Source organism: Melospiza georgiana, chromosome 1, assembly GCF_028018845.1.
Source record: "Melospiza georgiana isolate bMelGeo1 chromosome 1, bMelGeo1.pri, whole genome shotgun sequence".
In the NCBI taxonomy this organism is placed as follows: domain Eukaryota; kingdom Metazoa; phylum Chordata; class Aves; order Passeriformes; family Passerellidae; genus Melospiza; species Melospiza georgiana.
Genome location: NC_080430.1, coordinates 130,081,948 through 130,096,343, shown reverse-complemented (window position 1 = coordinate 130,096,343; position 14,396 = coordinate 130,081,948). Strand labels below are relative to the sequence as shown.

General features: G+C 36.1%; 1 protein-coding gene across 43 annotated transcripts in view; it reads left to right on the top strand.

Moving 5' to 3' along the window:
- RIMS2 (regulating synaptic membrane exocytosis 2) overlaps positions 1–14,396 on the top strand; it is a 443,516-nt gene that overhangs the window by 106,584 nt on the left and 322,536 nt on the right. For all 43 annotated transcript variants that reach the window (XM_058037275.1, XM_058037251.1, XM_058037219.1 and 40 more), the window contains one exon: positions 7,356–7,663. In XM_058037275.1, coding sequence (XP_057893258.1) covers positions 7,356–7,663 — 308 coding nt within the window. The remainder of the gene's footprint in view (positions 1–7,355; positions 7,664–14,396) is intronic.

The window sequence follows — 14,396 nt, the reverse complement described above, 5'->3', positions numbered from 1 at the left end:
AAAAATTCTTTGAAACAGCAGGCAACTGGAAGCAATTAATGAGGTTTCTTCCTATTCAGTACACTTAATGAGCTTAAGTCTACTAAGAAAAATGCAGGAACTGTGTACTCAGTTCTTTTGTTTTTCTGAGACTGTTACAAATCTGAAAGTTTGGTAAACATGTAACTTGGTCAACTGTACATTCTCAGTATATTAAGTAATTATTTAAATTTCCAAAGTTAAACACATTCTTTGTGAACCATGCTGTAAACTCTGTTCACTTAGAGCAGGTTTATTTCATGCCAAACCCAGTGCACTAATTTAATAAACCCTCTCGGCCCTCTGAACTACTGTGTAGGTTAATGGATTCCATTTTGGAAGGAGTGCAGCAGCATTTGTTGAGACATAATACTGACCAGTTTGTGCTATGTCCAAAGCACACCCCATGTCACAATAGCCATTTCTCACTGGAAGTCTGCATAGCATTCCAGTTCTTAATGAAATCATGAAAGCTCATGAAGGAGCTAAGTATGGTAAATATGGCACTGTGTAGGAATTTTGCACTGTCTTCATTGGCATGGACTGGACAGTTTTGAGTTGTGCCTGTGCCATAATGAAAAAACCCAAATTACTGCCTTTACAGGCCTTGAAGCATATCAAATATTTTATACATGAACTTCTTCATTTTATACAATATTTTTTAGCAAGGATGTGCTTTGACTTTTATTAACCCAGCTAGATTAGTGTTCTAACAGTTTCTAGTCCTACTGTGCGTGTAGAGGCGTTGAAAAAAGTATGAACAAAATTACTAGCATATGTTTTGAGGATAGTAAAAGTGATACAAAAGAGATACACTGTCCCTTAGAATAAGGTCACCATTTGTACCAAAGAGTGTACCTTTTAAAAATTTTAGTCATATAATTTTCTGCTAGAAGGGTAGTGTCATGTAAATATATACTGTATCACATGCATGCACAAGATATGATATGCCTATTTCACTCTGACTTGGTTGTTTACAGCCATTATAACTTTTCATACATGATGTATCCATTCACTACAAAGTCAAGAACAAATGCAATCACTCCCCCAGTACAAAGAATTGTTGTAGTGCAAATGCACGTATCTCTTAAAATATATGTAAAGGTGTTTGTCTCATATCAGTATTGTAAACATTCTCACTTTTCTTAGCTGGTATTGGAATTCTTGTGGTATTTAATACAAATTTGAGGGATAGATATCTGTTTGTCATTACAGATATAAGACAGATAATTATCCTAGCAGTTTTGATATTCAGGCAAACTGATTATAACATGAAAGTCAGTACCATAGCACAGACTAGTGGCATAGAAAAATATTGAAAAAACATGTAATCTTTATCAACTTTTATAAAAGTCACAAATTCAGAGATTAACTTTGCTTATGTAATGCACTGCACTGACTAAATGTGTTAATGTAACAGAAGAAAATGTGAAGGGGACTTGTCTGTACAGTCAGAACAGTAAAATGAAAGATTTTCTTTTTCATTATTAAAGTTATAACCAGACTCTGCTGCTTAGAGTATATGAGCATAAAGATTTATTCCAATAACTTCAAAATAATGGTTTTGTGTCTTTAAAATAGATTTTAGCAGCTGCAAAAGATGCAACTGTATTCTGGACCCAATCCTCTAGAATTATATCTCTATAGAGAGATCGTACAGACATTGCAAAAGGCTCTGTGTTTTCCAAAAATATAAATGTTGGCTATGGATTGTACATGCTATATATAAATCTTCCATAGTTGTAGACACTTTGATTAAAAAGGAATGTCAACCCAGAAATTTTTAAAGAATTTCTTATAGAAAACAGCAAATTTTCCCCCAGCAGTTGTGGAAATCAGTACTTCTGGCTGTAAGAGAGAACAAAGACTTTAGATAGCAAAAGGGAACTACTGTGTTTTTAATGCAAACATGATACAAGTTTTTGTAGTGTATAGAACCAAGTAGATAAGATTTTAAGTTTTAGCTAACTTCTAGAAGTTTTCTAGTCTGATTTGAGGAAGATTGAATTCTAAGTAATAAGTAGGGTACTAAAAAGTTTTACTTCTGACAGGGACAACTAATAATGCTGCTGAAAATTTTTGGGAGATCTTAGTGTATTCTGAAAAACCCCAATAACCAGAAAAGCAGTTCCATCTCATTTTCTGGGGATATGATGTTCAAAGGGATCCTCACAGTCCTAAACCCAGGACACTCACTTATTACAGTTCCTTGGAAGCAGTTTTGCCTTTCAAAAAGGCAAAATGAAGAAAGATTAGCAAAAATAGGGACTAGAAGTAAAGAAGATACTATTGACCCCTACTGATACTGGGTCTGTATTCCCTGAAGATGGACAGATTTGCTACAGTAAATTGTAGTTTCCCTGACTGCACAGAGGAGGGTGACTCAGGTTACTTTGTGGCAGTGCTGGTTTGGCAGTGTCCACTCCACATTGGCATGTGGACTCTTTTGGGTGGTGCCCAGGGACAGGATAAGGAGCCACAGCCACAAAGTAAAGTACAGGAAGTTCCACCTCAGCTCAAGGAAGAGTTTATTAACATTGAGGGTGGCAGAGCAGTGGAATTGCTGTGGGGCTGCCCAGGGATGTCGCTCCCTCTCTGGAGACATTCCAAGCCCACCTGGCCACGTTCCTGTGTCACCTGCTCCAGATGACCCTGCCTTGGCAGAGGGGCTGGACTGGATCATCTCCAGAGGTCCCTTCCAACCCTAACAATTCTGTGCACCTGTCATCAACACAGTGCCTGATGGAGAGATGTACTACATCCCTAAAGAAACTTCCTTAGTACAGGGTGGCTTCAAACATTGCACTGCTCCATGATGTAATGAAGTTTTGTACTGGTGACAAATTGGTTAACAAAAAAAGGACAAGCAGTAATGTGTTTGTAATCATGATTAATTACCTTGATGACCCAAGCAGAGTTTTTTTACTCCTCCTTTTGTGCCCTTCTTGCTTTCAGTGCTGCAGTCTTGTTACCTTGTTTGATTTTTAAAGAATTGTATCCTATGTGAAATATGACAGCCAAAACCCCAACAAAAACGTATGAAATTTGCTTAAGATTACTAGCAGCAAGTGCAGCAGTTAATATAATGCTGATATATGTTAGATGCTTCTGCCAAGCAGGTGACTCTAATAGATTTGGTGAAATACTGTGCAAGCATTGCACTACAATTTTTCACCTCAGCACACCTGTAATTCGAAGCAATGTTCTAAAGACTGATGAGGATTTGGTGTAATTATTTCTTAGGTTGTAGTGTTACAGCTAGCAAACTCAAGCTTATCCATAATCAAATATACTGAGCCTTTTAATCTCATCTTCAATAAAATAAGGCTTCCATTTTCTTCTCAGGATTTAGGGTTAGACCATCAATAACTGTACTTACAGGGATAATGAATAGTGATTTTTAAGATAGCTGTTTTTTCACATGATCCATATGAAAATACTAAAATGAGTGTCATACTATATCCTTTTACTAAATTGTGTTTTGTTTTCTCTTGAAATATCTGTGGATGTAATTTCCTGATAAATATATTTCGCATTTATTGAAGTTAAAGTGGTATCTCAAATCTGTTTTGAAGAATTTTATCTAAGAACAAAAAATTTTAGTATCTTTTTTAGGACAATACAAATAAGTGATTTTTGTGCATTATTTATTTCTGATATGTAGATGGAAATGGCTGATTGCTGTAGGTTTTGCAGAATTTATTTTATTGGCCAATGTAAAAATAAATGCTAATACTATGTGATGAAAGCTGCTGGGCAGTGTTAGAAGTGGGAACATATTATGAATAATTTTACCAAAAGTAGTGAAGAAATCAAAAGTGAATTAGAATTTATTAGTTCACTGTACAGAACTAACCTTTGAGAATGGAAAGCAGATGGAAGGTTTAAGGTAAATCTGTCTAATCCATATTTGGAATACTTATTTCAGTGTTGTATAGGAAAAAATAAATTATTCTTTGAAAAAATGGATATAAGAGGTAATGTGAAAATGTCAGGTATGTTTAGTGCATTCTTTTCAGCAATGAAAAGTTTACCTGAACTTGAGCAATGCCTCATGTACGCACTAGGTGGAGTTTCAACCTTTCCTATGGAGAAGAACATCCCGATCCAGTGCCACTAGCACCTGAGATTCTAGTTTTGAGCTAGTACTTAGCGTTGGAGAGGAGATTTTCCCCCATATTTTCCTTCTCAAATTGGCACTGTTCTCGTGTGGACGATTGATGCCCGCAAATTGCAACGCTGATTTTTGTGTACAAAATGTGCTTATGACAGGTTTTAGTAGGGTGGCTAGCAGAGCTGCAAATGTGTGTAATAGATAACGTGCCTACCCTGGAGTGCAGATTTCTGATGTGAGGGGTTAGTCCTTTTTTATTTCAGTTTTAGAAGGGAAAATTCTATGTTTTCTCCTCCCAGGTTTGCCAAAATGGCTGTATTGAGCATGCAGTCCACTTGTGTGGCCTTTGCCTCTCTGCAGTGTCACAGTCTCAGTGGCTGCTCTGGCCTGGCAGGGACCGGGCAGGGACAGAGCTGCTCCGCATGTGTGGGAGCTGCTGAGCATTGTGTCCCAGGTGGAGAAATCCTGTCCAGGAACATGCCACTGTGCCCTCTGTGCTCTTCTGACACCCTCTTACAAGTGTGTCTGGATTTAATTGAGAGGTCTGCACCATAAACTACCAGTACTTTTTAAATTGTGAGAATACTTCTACGTGCTGCAATAAGATGGGGAAGGCAATTTTGTCCAGAGCTATTTGTGGGCTTGTAATTTTTGTGCTCACTGAAAGCACAAACATTTGTGTCTTTGTGACAGTTCCCATTCTTCCCACTGTGTGTGATATTTGAAGCTAAAATTATGTTAGGGTCAACACTATGAAATCCTGCATGTTGAAGTTATGTTGGAAATAAGGCTTCATCAGAAGTGTAACTTGGAATTATTAAGCGCTCCTAGAAAAGCAGAAAAAAAATATCTGCAAAAATTCGTACATCTTTGTATTTTAAATGCCATGTGTTTGATTTTTTTTTTCAATCTGAAATACCCTAAATAAACTTTTCAGGAATCAGGTTAGATCAGGAGTACTCTTCCTGATTCTGCTTTTAGAGGAGGGGATAGGAAATCATATAAATTCAGAGGGAACTTTGATTCTGTTAATAAAGGAGAATAAAACAGGTCATCCTGGAGTCCATTGTCTGGGGACAAAGTTATGACTGTCAGCCAAGGAAAAAGTTGCCCAAGTGATTTGACTGTAGTATCTAGCTTTTTTGATATTTTAACATCTACTAAAAGAAGTGAAAATAGCAAATGAGAACTTCAGGGGATTTTATCTCATTGTTACTGAAGTTGTTATATGTTTGTATACTTGCATAATTGTATCACATCTGGTCTTTTCATTGCTCTGACACATACATGGAAAGTTTAGAACTGTTTTCAGCTGTGTACAGACCTAGCAGAAATATTAAAGCCTTTTAATTACTATTGATTGAAGACGTCAAAAGTACTTCTGTCTTGGGGTCTGAAATTTCACTTTGCTGCTTTCTAGCTTAATTAGCAAAGCTAATACAGACTTGTTCTTAAATGTATATTTGAATGATGTCCAGGCCTGAAGCAAACGCATTTTTGTCCTTTGAATGTCCCCTAAGGACATCAAATGTACCTCAGAGAGCAAGCTGCTTCTTGAGGAGTCTCTCTGTTTTGCCCTCAGTGCTTTGGTGATTTGTTCTATATTGTGGATGTAAGCAGACATGAGTTCTCATAAATTATAACAGCCCTCTAAAAAGATAGAAAGGAAGTTTACTAGGATGGGGCATATACCACCACCATTAAACAGGCAAGTGACGCCTCCTTTTCCTGCCCCAGCCCAACAGTTTGAGAATGGGGCAGTTGGTGGCTTCAGTTTGAGTCTGACCCTTGCACCCAAATAACCTTCTACATGAAGCTCTCATTGACAGGCTTTTTGTGAGACTTGGCTAGAGAGCATGGCCCAAATTATCTATTAGATAACGGCCTGGAGAATGAAAGCAAGATACAGATTGCAACTTCTGAAATCTTTTCTGGAGGACTGGGCCAGATTTATGGTGGAGGTAGAAACTGCATCTTCCATGTGATTCCACGGAGTTGGCTGCGTTTAAAAGAGTGATGAATGTTGATGTAAGCTTTTGTATGTCCTAAACTCTAAACTACTGGAAAAAAGGCAGTTTGCTGTAGAATTTAAACTGGAGGCATAACTTGATTGAAGGCTGAGCATAGACATTCAAGGAATGTATAGTAAAACTAGTACAATTCTGTCTGTGAACTTAAACAAAAATATATAAAGGCAAGAAAAAGAAAAGAAAACTAAGGATTAAGAAAAATGAAGATTAAAGAGCGAAGGAGGAAACTTGCAGTGAATTAATACTGTCTACAATCCAAACTTTAGAGTAACACAGTAATCAGTTTGAATGTGTTCATAGCTGGTGTGTTGTTTTTGATTCACTGCATTCTGATTTATTCTCATATAGCATAATAACTGTATGTTATTATGAAATTAGCTTACAGATAGTTGGTGTTGATTTCCTGAACTGCCATGTGACTAGGGTGATCAGAGTCAAAAGCTTTGCAAAGAAGTACATTTTAGAATATTAAAAAAATCTCATTACTACGTGCAGGATCACACAACTGGGAAGCTGTAATACTTTTATAATTTAGTAAGCATATAGTGCAAGCTAAATTGTGGGTGGGAAGTGGAGAAAAACACCGCCTTACACATTGTGTTATTTTAGTTATAAAACAGCTTTAAGTTAAAATTGCTATGGAATTGAAGTTGCATCTTGAAGTCAGCATCTTCAAGTAAGCACTGGCTATAGAGCACCATGGAAGAAAATTAGCAGAGCATTTTGGAGAATTATAAAATGACTTGTTTGCAACAGCAGATGACTTTTTATAAAGTTCCTTCCTTAGTGAGAGAATTAAAATGGATTAAAATTTCAATAATTTTTAATTCATTTTTTCTGTCATCCTCAAGGTATAGTGTTAGTTCTCAAAGCTTATGTTTATTACAATTAGAACCTCAGTATTAGAACGTTTTCATTTCTGTTGCTACTACCTGTTGCTTTTCCTTGCATTACCAATAATGAAAAAAAAAAGAATAAAAGTATTTTTGTAATTTTTTTGAAAACCAGTTACTCCAAGGTTGTACAGACATATTTTATTATATTGTAGCTAAGATACTGTAATTTTAATAGAAGTAAAGCTGTAGTCTTTCTACTTTGGGAAATGGTAACAGTCAGTTGATGTGTGCTTGCTGGAAAGGTTGCACACAGTGTTCAGGAGCTAACGGGTTTTGCATTTAAATGTGTCTGCACAGGTAATGTGGGTCTGTAACTTGTGCCGAAAGCAACAGGAAATCCTCACGAAATCGGGAGCCTGGTTCTACAACAGCGGCTCGCACGCGCCGCAGCCGCCGGACCAGGAGGGAGGGAGAGCTCTGAGGAACGAGGAAGCACCTCAGGAGAAAAAAGCAAAACTGCAGGAGCATCCGCAGTACCAGGGACCACCAGGTGACATATCCACACAAGCTTTGGACAAAAACAGATCTCAAGGGCTCACAAGACAAGACTCAATTAAGAATGGCTCAACAGTAAAGCATCCAGTAACAAGTGACACATCAGACAGGTAAGAAAATATTTAATGATTATCCTGATAAGATCTGATGAATTTATGCTACAAAATTGATTTTATCTTTGATAATTTTGTCTTGCTTTTAGTCTGTAGCCTATAAAATACATATTGGCATTTTGAAGCAGGACTGAGAAACCTTTTGTTGATTTCAGATGGTCATAGCCAGTTTGTGCTCTTCATTCCTTCTTACTCAAAAAATGCGGGGCATGACAGTTACAGTGTGACAGTTTGTCCATGTGCTTGCAACTTGGTCAAATTACAGTAATTGTGCTGTGCAGAATGTCGCCATATTTCTTTTGTGGTCACTATGGCAAACCCAAAATAGGACTCAAAAAGGCAGGTTAATGGAGGACAGCATCTGTTCAGACTACTGAATTAAAACATCTGATTGTACCTGCAGTACATGGTATTGAGGATAGTGAAATCCTTGTGTAATGACCTGAGTCTTTTCATGGTTTCTCAGTTTCTTGCTGTTAGCTACTGTCATTAGTATAAATATTTTTTTCTTCCCTGATTTAAATTGGTGTTGCTTGTGTTGTTTGAAACTGTAACTCTGAGTGCTAATGCAGTAAGGGTTGGTTTAGCCAGAGACTGGAACAAGAACTTCCCTCTCTTTTTCTTTATGTGATTATTCCAAGAGGCACCAGAAAACTCTCAATCTCATTGGCCAGGTTTTACAGGAACACAAAAGTAAAAATGGTTTCATTGAACTGATTTAATTTTTTCATAAACCACACTGCTATAGAACTTTAAATATGGTGGGAAGGGAAAGATGAGAGTGCGGTTGCTCAGGTGTTTCCATGGAAATGATATCCTCACGCGTGTGTGAGAGACCTCCAACTGCCTTGGAATTTGGCAGCCAGAGCAGTATAATCTGGCAGCTTTTCTCTGCTGCCCAGAAATGACCTCGTTACGGCATTTATTCTGTGAGTTTGAAACAAGTTAGACATATATAGTATCTTTTCCATTCAGTATAAGGAAAAGTGTTTCCGTTTTTCTTTACATCTTGTATTCCCCCATATTTTATTTCTTATTTTTGGTCTTAGATGAGCGCAAATTGAATGTAATGATTCTAACATTTTTTGTTCAATGTCTTGTGCCTATGGCTGTTTGCTCTGATTTCGGCTGTTGGATTCAGTATTTAGTTGTCCTGAGTGCTCCTCAGTTACATGTGTAGTGTCTGAAAAACACAACTGGCACCCTAACCTGACATTAGAGAGCAGGAGAGACAGGCTGATTCTCTTGTGGCTCATTTTTCCCCATTAATTTTGCCAGGAAATTGGTATCATAGATAACATGATAACAAAAAAATACCAAACCCTTGTTAGCAGCAGCAATTTAACTCTGAAAGTGTTTTTATATTATATGCACACAGAAATATGGAGGTAGAGAGTAATATATGAATAAATGTATAATTGAGATATGCAATATGTATTTACCCTAAACAGACTTAAATGATAACCATGGATAATATAAAGTGATACTTTCCAGCAGGATGAATGTAGGCTTTGTGCCTGAAATCAGAACTATTTTGCTGATTGTGATTACTTCTACTTGATATATTATTTAAGTTCAGATAGGTTTTTCACTCATTTGCCTCTTCATATTTTATTTGGATAATAATACTGATGTTCCCTAATTTACATATACAAATATGCTTAGAATATTATATATATTATATGCTACTGAAGGATAGAGAGTCTTCTGAATAATTTTATTCCCTAATGCTCCTCACATATACGTTTTTTCTGGTTCTAATGGAAGGTCTAAAAGATTCCTCTGTGATGCCCATTCAAAGTCTTACTGGTCAAATGGGCTTTTAGAAGAGAATATCGACAGTACCAAGAAAGACCATCCCAGAATTCAACTAGGTATCTGCAGAAATTGAGCCACTAACTAGTATGTTAGACTATTTGTCTACATGAAGGAATTCTTTGAGAAAAACTTGGCCATTCAAAATGTCCAACATAATAAGGAAATAAACAAAATATCTCAAGTATTTAGAAGTGGTTGTTGCTTGCCTTGCATAATCACAATAATGGAAGTATGTAAATAGAAACAAAAGTAGAAAGTGAGAACTGTATTTTCTGTCTTATTTTTTCATCAGAAGGATGTTAGTTTTGACAGAAAAAATAATTTAAAAATGTTAAAATCAATAACCACTTGTGAAAAGAAAGGTATTGCTAAGACTTTATACATTTGGGTTATGATTTGACTATAAAGGTAAAATATATTCTTTTAGTCAAATTTTTTTACATCTTTTTGTAGCTTCCATGGGTGTTGCAGCAATCGTTGCTTAGAAGTTGTTTAAATCAAGTGTCATATATCTTATCTTGGTCATCTGGAAACATGTTGGTCACAGAGTAAAGGGCAACATTCACTCCTTTAATCTCAAGGTCATCAATGTCCTTTCTGTCTCACTCCTTACTGTGTCTTTTCTGGTTGTGCTTTTTTGTTTTTCCATCCTTGAATAGTACTCACCATATTTTTTTCTTGTTCTCTTTACTAGTATTGTTCTTCATTAAAATTTTATTGTTTCAACCATTAGACTACTATTCTGTTTCCTTGATGTAAGCAACAGTCCCATTTGCAATTGATAGATACCAGCCTTTTTAGACAGATAGATAGGTACTTGTTTATAGCTCTTCTCTGGCTGATCTATATTTTTTTGCCTGAAGAAGACTGGAATGAATGATTTTGGATTACACATTCTCCAGGAGCATGTTTCTTATATGGGATCCATTACAGAAAAAAGCAAAACGTAAAAAAAAGTATGTTCAGAAGTAAGTTGTACTTAACAAGAGCAGAACAGTTTTCCATTACATTTTTATTTTTTCTAGTCCATATAATAGAATCATAGCATGACTTAGACTGCAACTTTAAAATCATCTAGATCCCCCCCACCTGCCATGGATAAGGACAGCTTCTGCTGGACCACTGCTCAAAGCCCACCCAGCCTGGCCTTGAACATTCCAGAGATGGGGCCATCCACAGTTTTTCTGGATAACCAGTTCCTGTGTGGCATTAACCTCACAGTAAAGCTTTCCTTCCTTATGTCTAGCCTATATCTACCCTCTCTCAGTTTAAATTCTTTACCACAGTGTTTACAATCTGGCCCATGGTGCTTTTACTGCTTTTTATGTAGTAAACCTGTGGGTAGGGCAGGGCCAGCAGGCACACGTGTATGATTCACTAAATGGCCACGGTGTATTTGACATGGTTTGGGGTGAGACTAAGGGAATTTGTCCCACATGGATCTTTTGTGCTAAGGACAGTTGAATTGTGATCATATGTAGTGGTTTTCACAGACTTAACCTTGTGTGCAGGTTGTATGAATGCTGATACAGTGTAACACTAGATTCCCTGAAAACTGCAAAATGATGTGAATCCAAGAAATGTGAAATATTATTTTAAGTAATCCATAGATTCATAAGGTCTATTCTGAGGTCTGCTGAGCACAGATGGTAGATTTGTAGCTGCAGTTCTTTGATTTGCAGATTCACGTTAATTCTGGATTAGGCAAAGGGGTCTGATTTTATTTTATTTTCATTAAGATCTTTCATGTAGTATATTGTTTCCAAGATCTACACTACTCATCATACAATATGTGTTTTATTTCTAGCAGAAAAATAATTTGAACAGACATAATCTCTTTTTTTTAGTCGTTCTGCAGGAGGCAATCAGCTTGTGAAATGGTTGTTTTCTTCATTCCAAGCCCATGTTTATAATGCCCTATTAAAATGTGTACAACACCCTAAAATTAAAATCTGGGAAACAAGGAACCTATGAAACTTTTATTTGTCATTCTCTTTGCTTGAATTGTTAGATCTTTATGTGGTGTTGCCATACTTAGCTTTTAAAATAATTATTTTTTCCCTCTCAGTAGGATCCATTGAAAAGCCATTTCAGTAATTTTCCACATATGTACTCAGTGTTTTAAACTGTAAATATTTAGTGACATTCCAGAAGTATTGCTTCACAAACCTTTATTCTGTACATATACATAGCTCTCTAAAAGTAGTAAACGACTCATGCATCTTCCCAAAGCAAGGTTACAATGACACAGCTATTAATATATATCTGAAGCAGTGTTATGTAGTTCAGGTAGATGTGGATTTTTGAGGGTTTCAAAAAATTATTATTATTTTCCCCAGTCTGTATTTTAAGAATCCAAAATGTTCTTCAAAATTTGAAAATGATTACTTTAATTTTACAATATATATTTTTCAGGCATTATATTAATGGAAGAAAAACTTCCTCAAGGATATTTTTCATGAAATTCAATGAAAAAAAATGAAAATATTGTGAGAATGTTCATTTTAATGTGTTATGAGTCAATTTATTCCTGCTACATCTATCAGAGCTTGAGCCTTGTCACAAAGAGAGAATTGGTTCTTGGTATAGGAAAAGATCATGATCTGTAAGCTCATGATCTGAAGGAAGACTAATAAATAAAGCTGCCTGAACCCTTTTCAGATTAACTGTAAGGATATGAGATTAAATCATAAAAACCAGAACGAAAACAACAAATTGAGAGAGTGAGCAGCTGCAGAGTTGCACAACAGCGGTATTTATTTTCCAGGCCAGCAGACACAGTAAAGATATATCCTACTTCCCTCTCCCTTGTTTTCTCCTTTCAGTGATACATATGTATTTGGGGTTTATTATATTCTATCAACCCTATTACTTCAGAAAAAAAAGAGGATTTTTAGGGTGGTTTCCACACACTATATAGGAGGCTTGGAGGATGTATTTTATTCTGGGTGAGAAATGCAAACAAGAGGCTACTAGGGTCTGAAGGATTTGTGCATGTATTCTTTATGAAATGCATACACGTGCTTCCCACATATAAAGGCTTTATTCTGTTGGGTCACCAAATAGCAGCAGCATTGAAAGTGGTTTCCTGTGTCCCTTTCCTTCCATTCTTGGGAGGAATGCCAGTATGAGCTGGCAGCGTAGGATCTGTCTTAGGGGACTGCAGCTGGGGATGTCAGGGTGTGAATAGAGAGGAAAAAAGAGACCAAAACAAGAGAGAAAAAGAAGGAGAGAGGAAAAAAGCAGGCATAAGTGAGACAAGAAACATGAAAGAGCAGCATGAATTTGAAAATGAAAATGTGTGTCCATCTGTTTCATGTTTATATCTTTTTAAAATGATTCTTCTTTAATTGCTGGATCATGAACAGCTGACACTGAGAATAGCACTGATGGTAGTTTATTGCAATTTAAAATATGACAGTGTAACATTAAAGTCGGGCAATTATACTGATATTTGAAAAGCTGAAAACTGCCCATTTCTCGAGATTATCACTATTTTTCTGCTGCAAGACTTATGACATGTCACTGTAGTGCAACCTCTGGTTTTGATTGTTTCTATTTCTGAGTACCTGAGTTGATAGATTTCTAGGCCAGATGTGTCAAAACCCCTTTACTTGGACCCGTGGAGACTAAGCATATTTGAAAGCAAAGTATTATACCTGATTTTCAAATAAAATAGAGGTATTTTAAATTTTTTAACCTATTTCTTTTAGCTTCTGGCATATTTAAATACAGTGAGAAATATTTAAATAATTATGTAGAGAATGTATTTAAATTGTGTTGGCATTCAAGAGTCAGACTGATAAAGCTGTGTGCAGATTTGTTCATGCTCAGACAACAGTGTCTCTAAACATTTTAGAATTCTTCATGTAAGGCATAAAAAAATTGATTTTTTTTTTAGACATTTTAACTACCACAGGAGCAAAACCCCACAATTGTTGATAAGCATAATTATATTCTTTCACCTAATGAATTAGTCTAATACTCCATACAGGAAATTTGCAGGTTGAGTTTAAAATTGAATCAGTATTCTTTTCCATGCATGACTGCAAAGGCCTCACAATGACTTTCCCTGGTGCTAGAATGGGATGCAAAGGTCTTTAGAGGTACTCTACAGTATTTTTAACATATTGACTAAATATTTAAGTTTTACAGAATTGGAAATGCATCTGAATAAGGTTTTATTTTCATTTTCCTACTCCCAATCCAGCATTTTTTACCACTTTAGTAGTCCTTAGAGCTGTAAAGTAAAATGTCAATCTGAAAACTACTCTCAGTAGTTTTGCTTTTGTTTCTTGTGTTTCTTGTGCTTTCATTTCGTTGTAGACTTTCTATGATTCTTGAGATAATAGTTTAGAACAAATAATAATTTAGGTTTTTCTTCACAAAACTGCTCTTCTAATTATTTAATTCATCTACACAAAGGATTATAGGTGTGGATCAGCATTTCATGGCTGTTCCAGTTTTTAGGTAGAAACTGAAGTTAAGTTGATCTGCAATCTCAATCTCACATGACATTAAAAATAATTTAATAATAACTATGGCCAGAGGAAGCAATTGAAATCTGTGGGAAGAGAGCCAGAGAAAGTACAGTATTTAATTATTGAGAAGAAGTACCTTGGGTCTAAGAAAGTCAGAAATCCTTTAGTGCAGAAATTTTAATTAAATAATTAGACACTTATGACAAGGATTAAGCTACACCCACTCATGAAGATGAGTAAGGAATTTGATATTTTTTGTAAGGCAAGGTCTCTGTAAGGAGTTCCTGAAGGATATTTACATTGTCCATTAACAGTCCAGACTACACATAGTGGGTACACTTTGTTTCTACCTGTCATTATTAGGTTGCAGCAGGTTGTAGCATATTCATTCTGTTCTACCTTCTGAAAAAGAGGTGTAGCTTTTTCTCTCC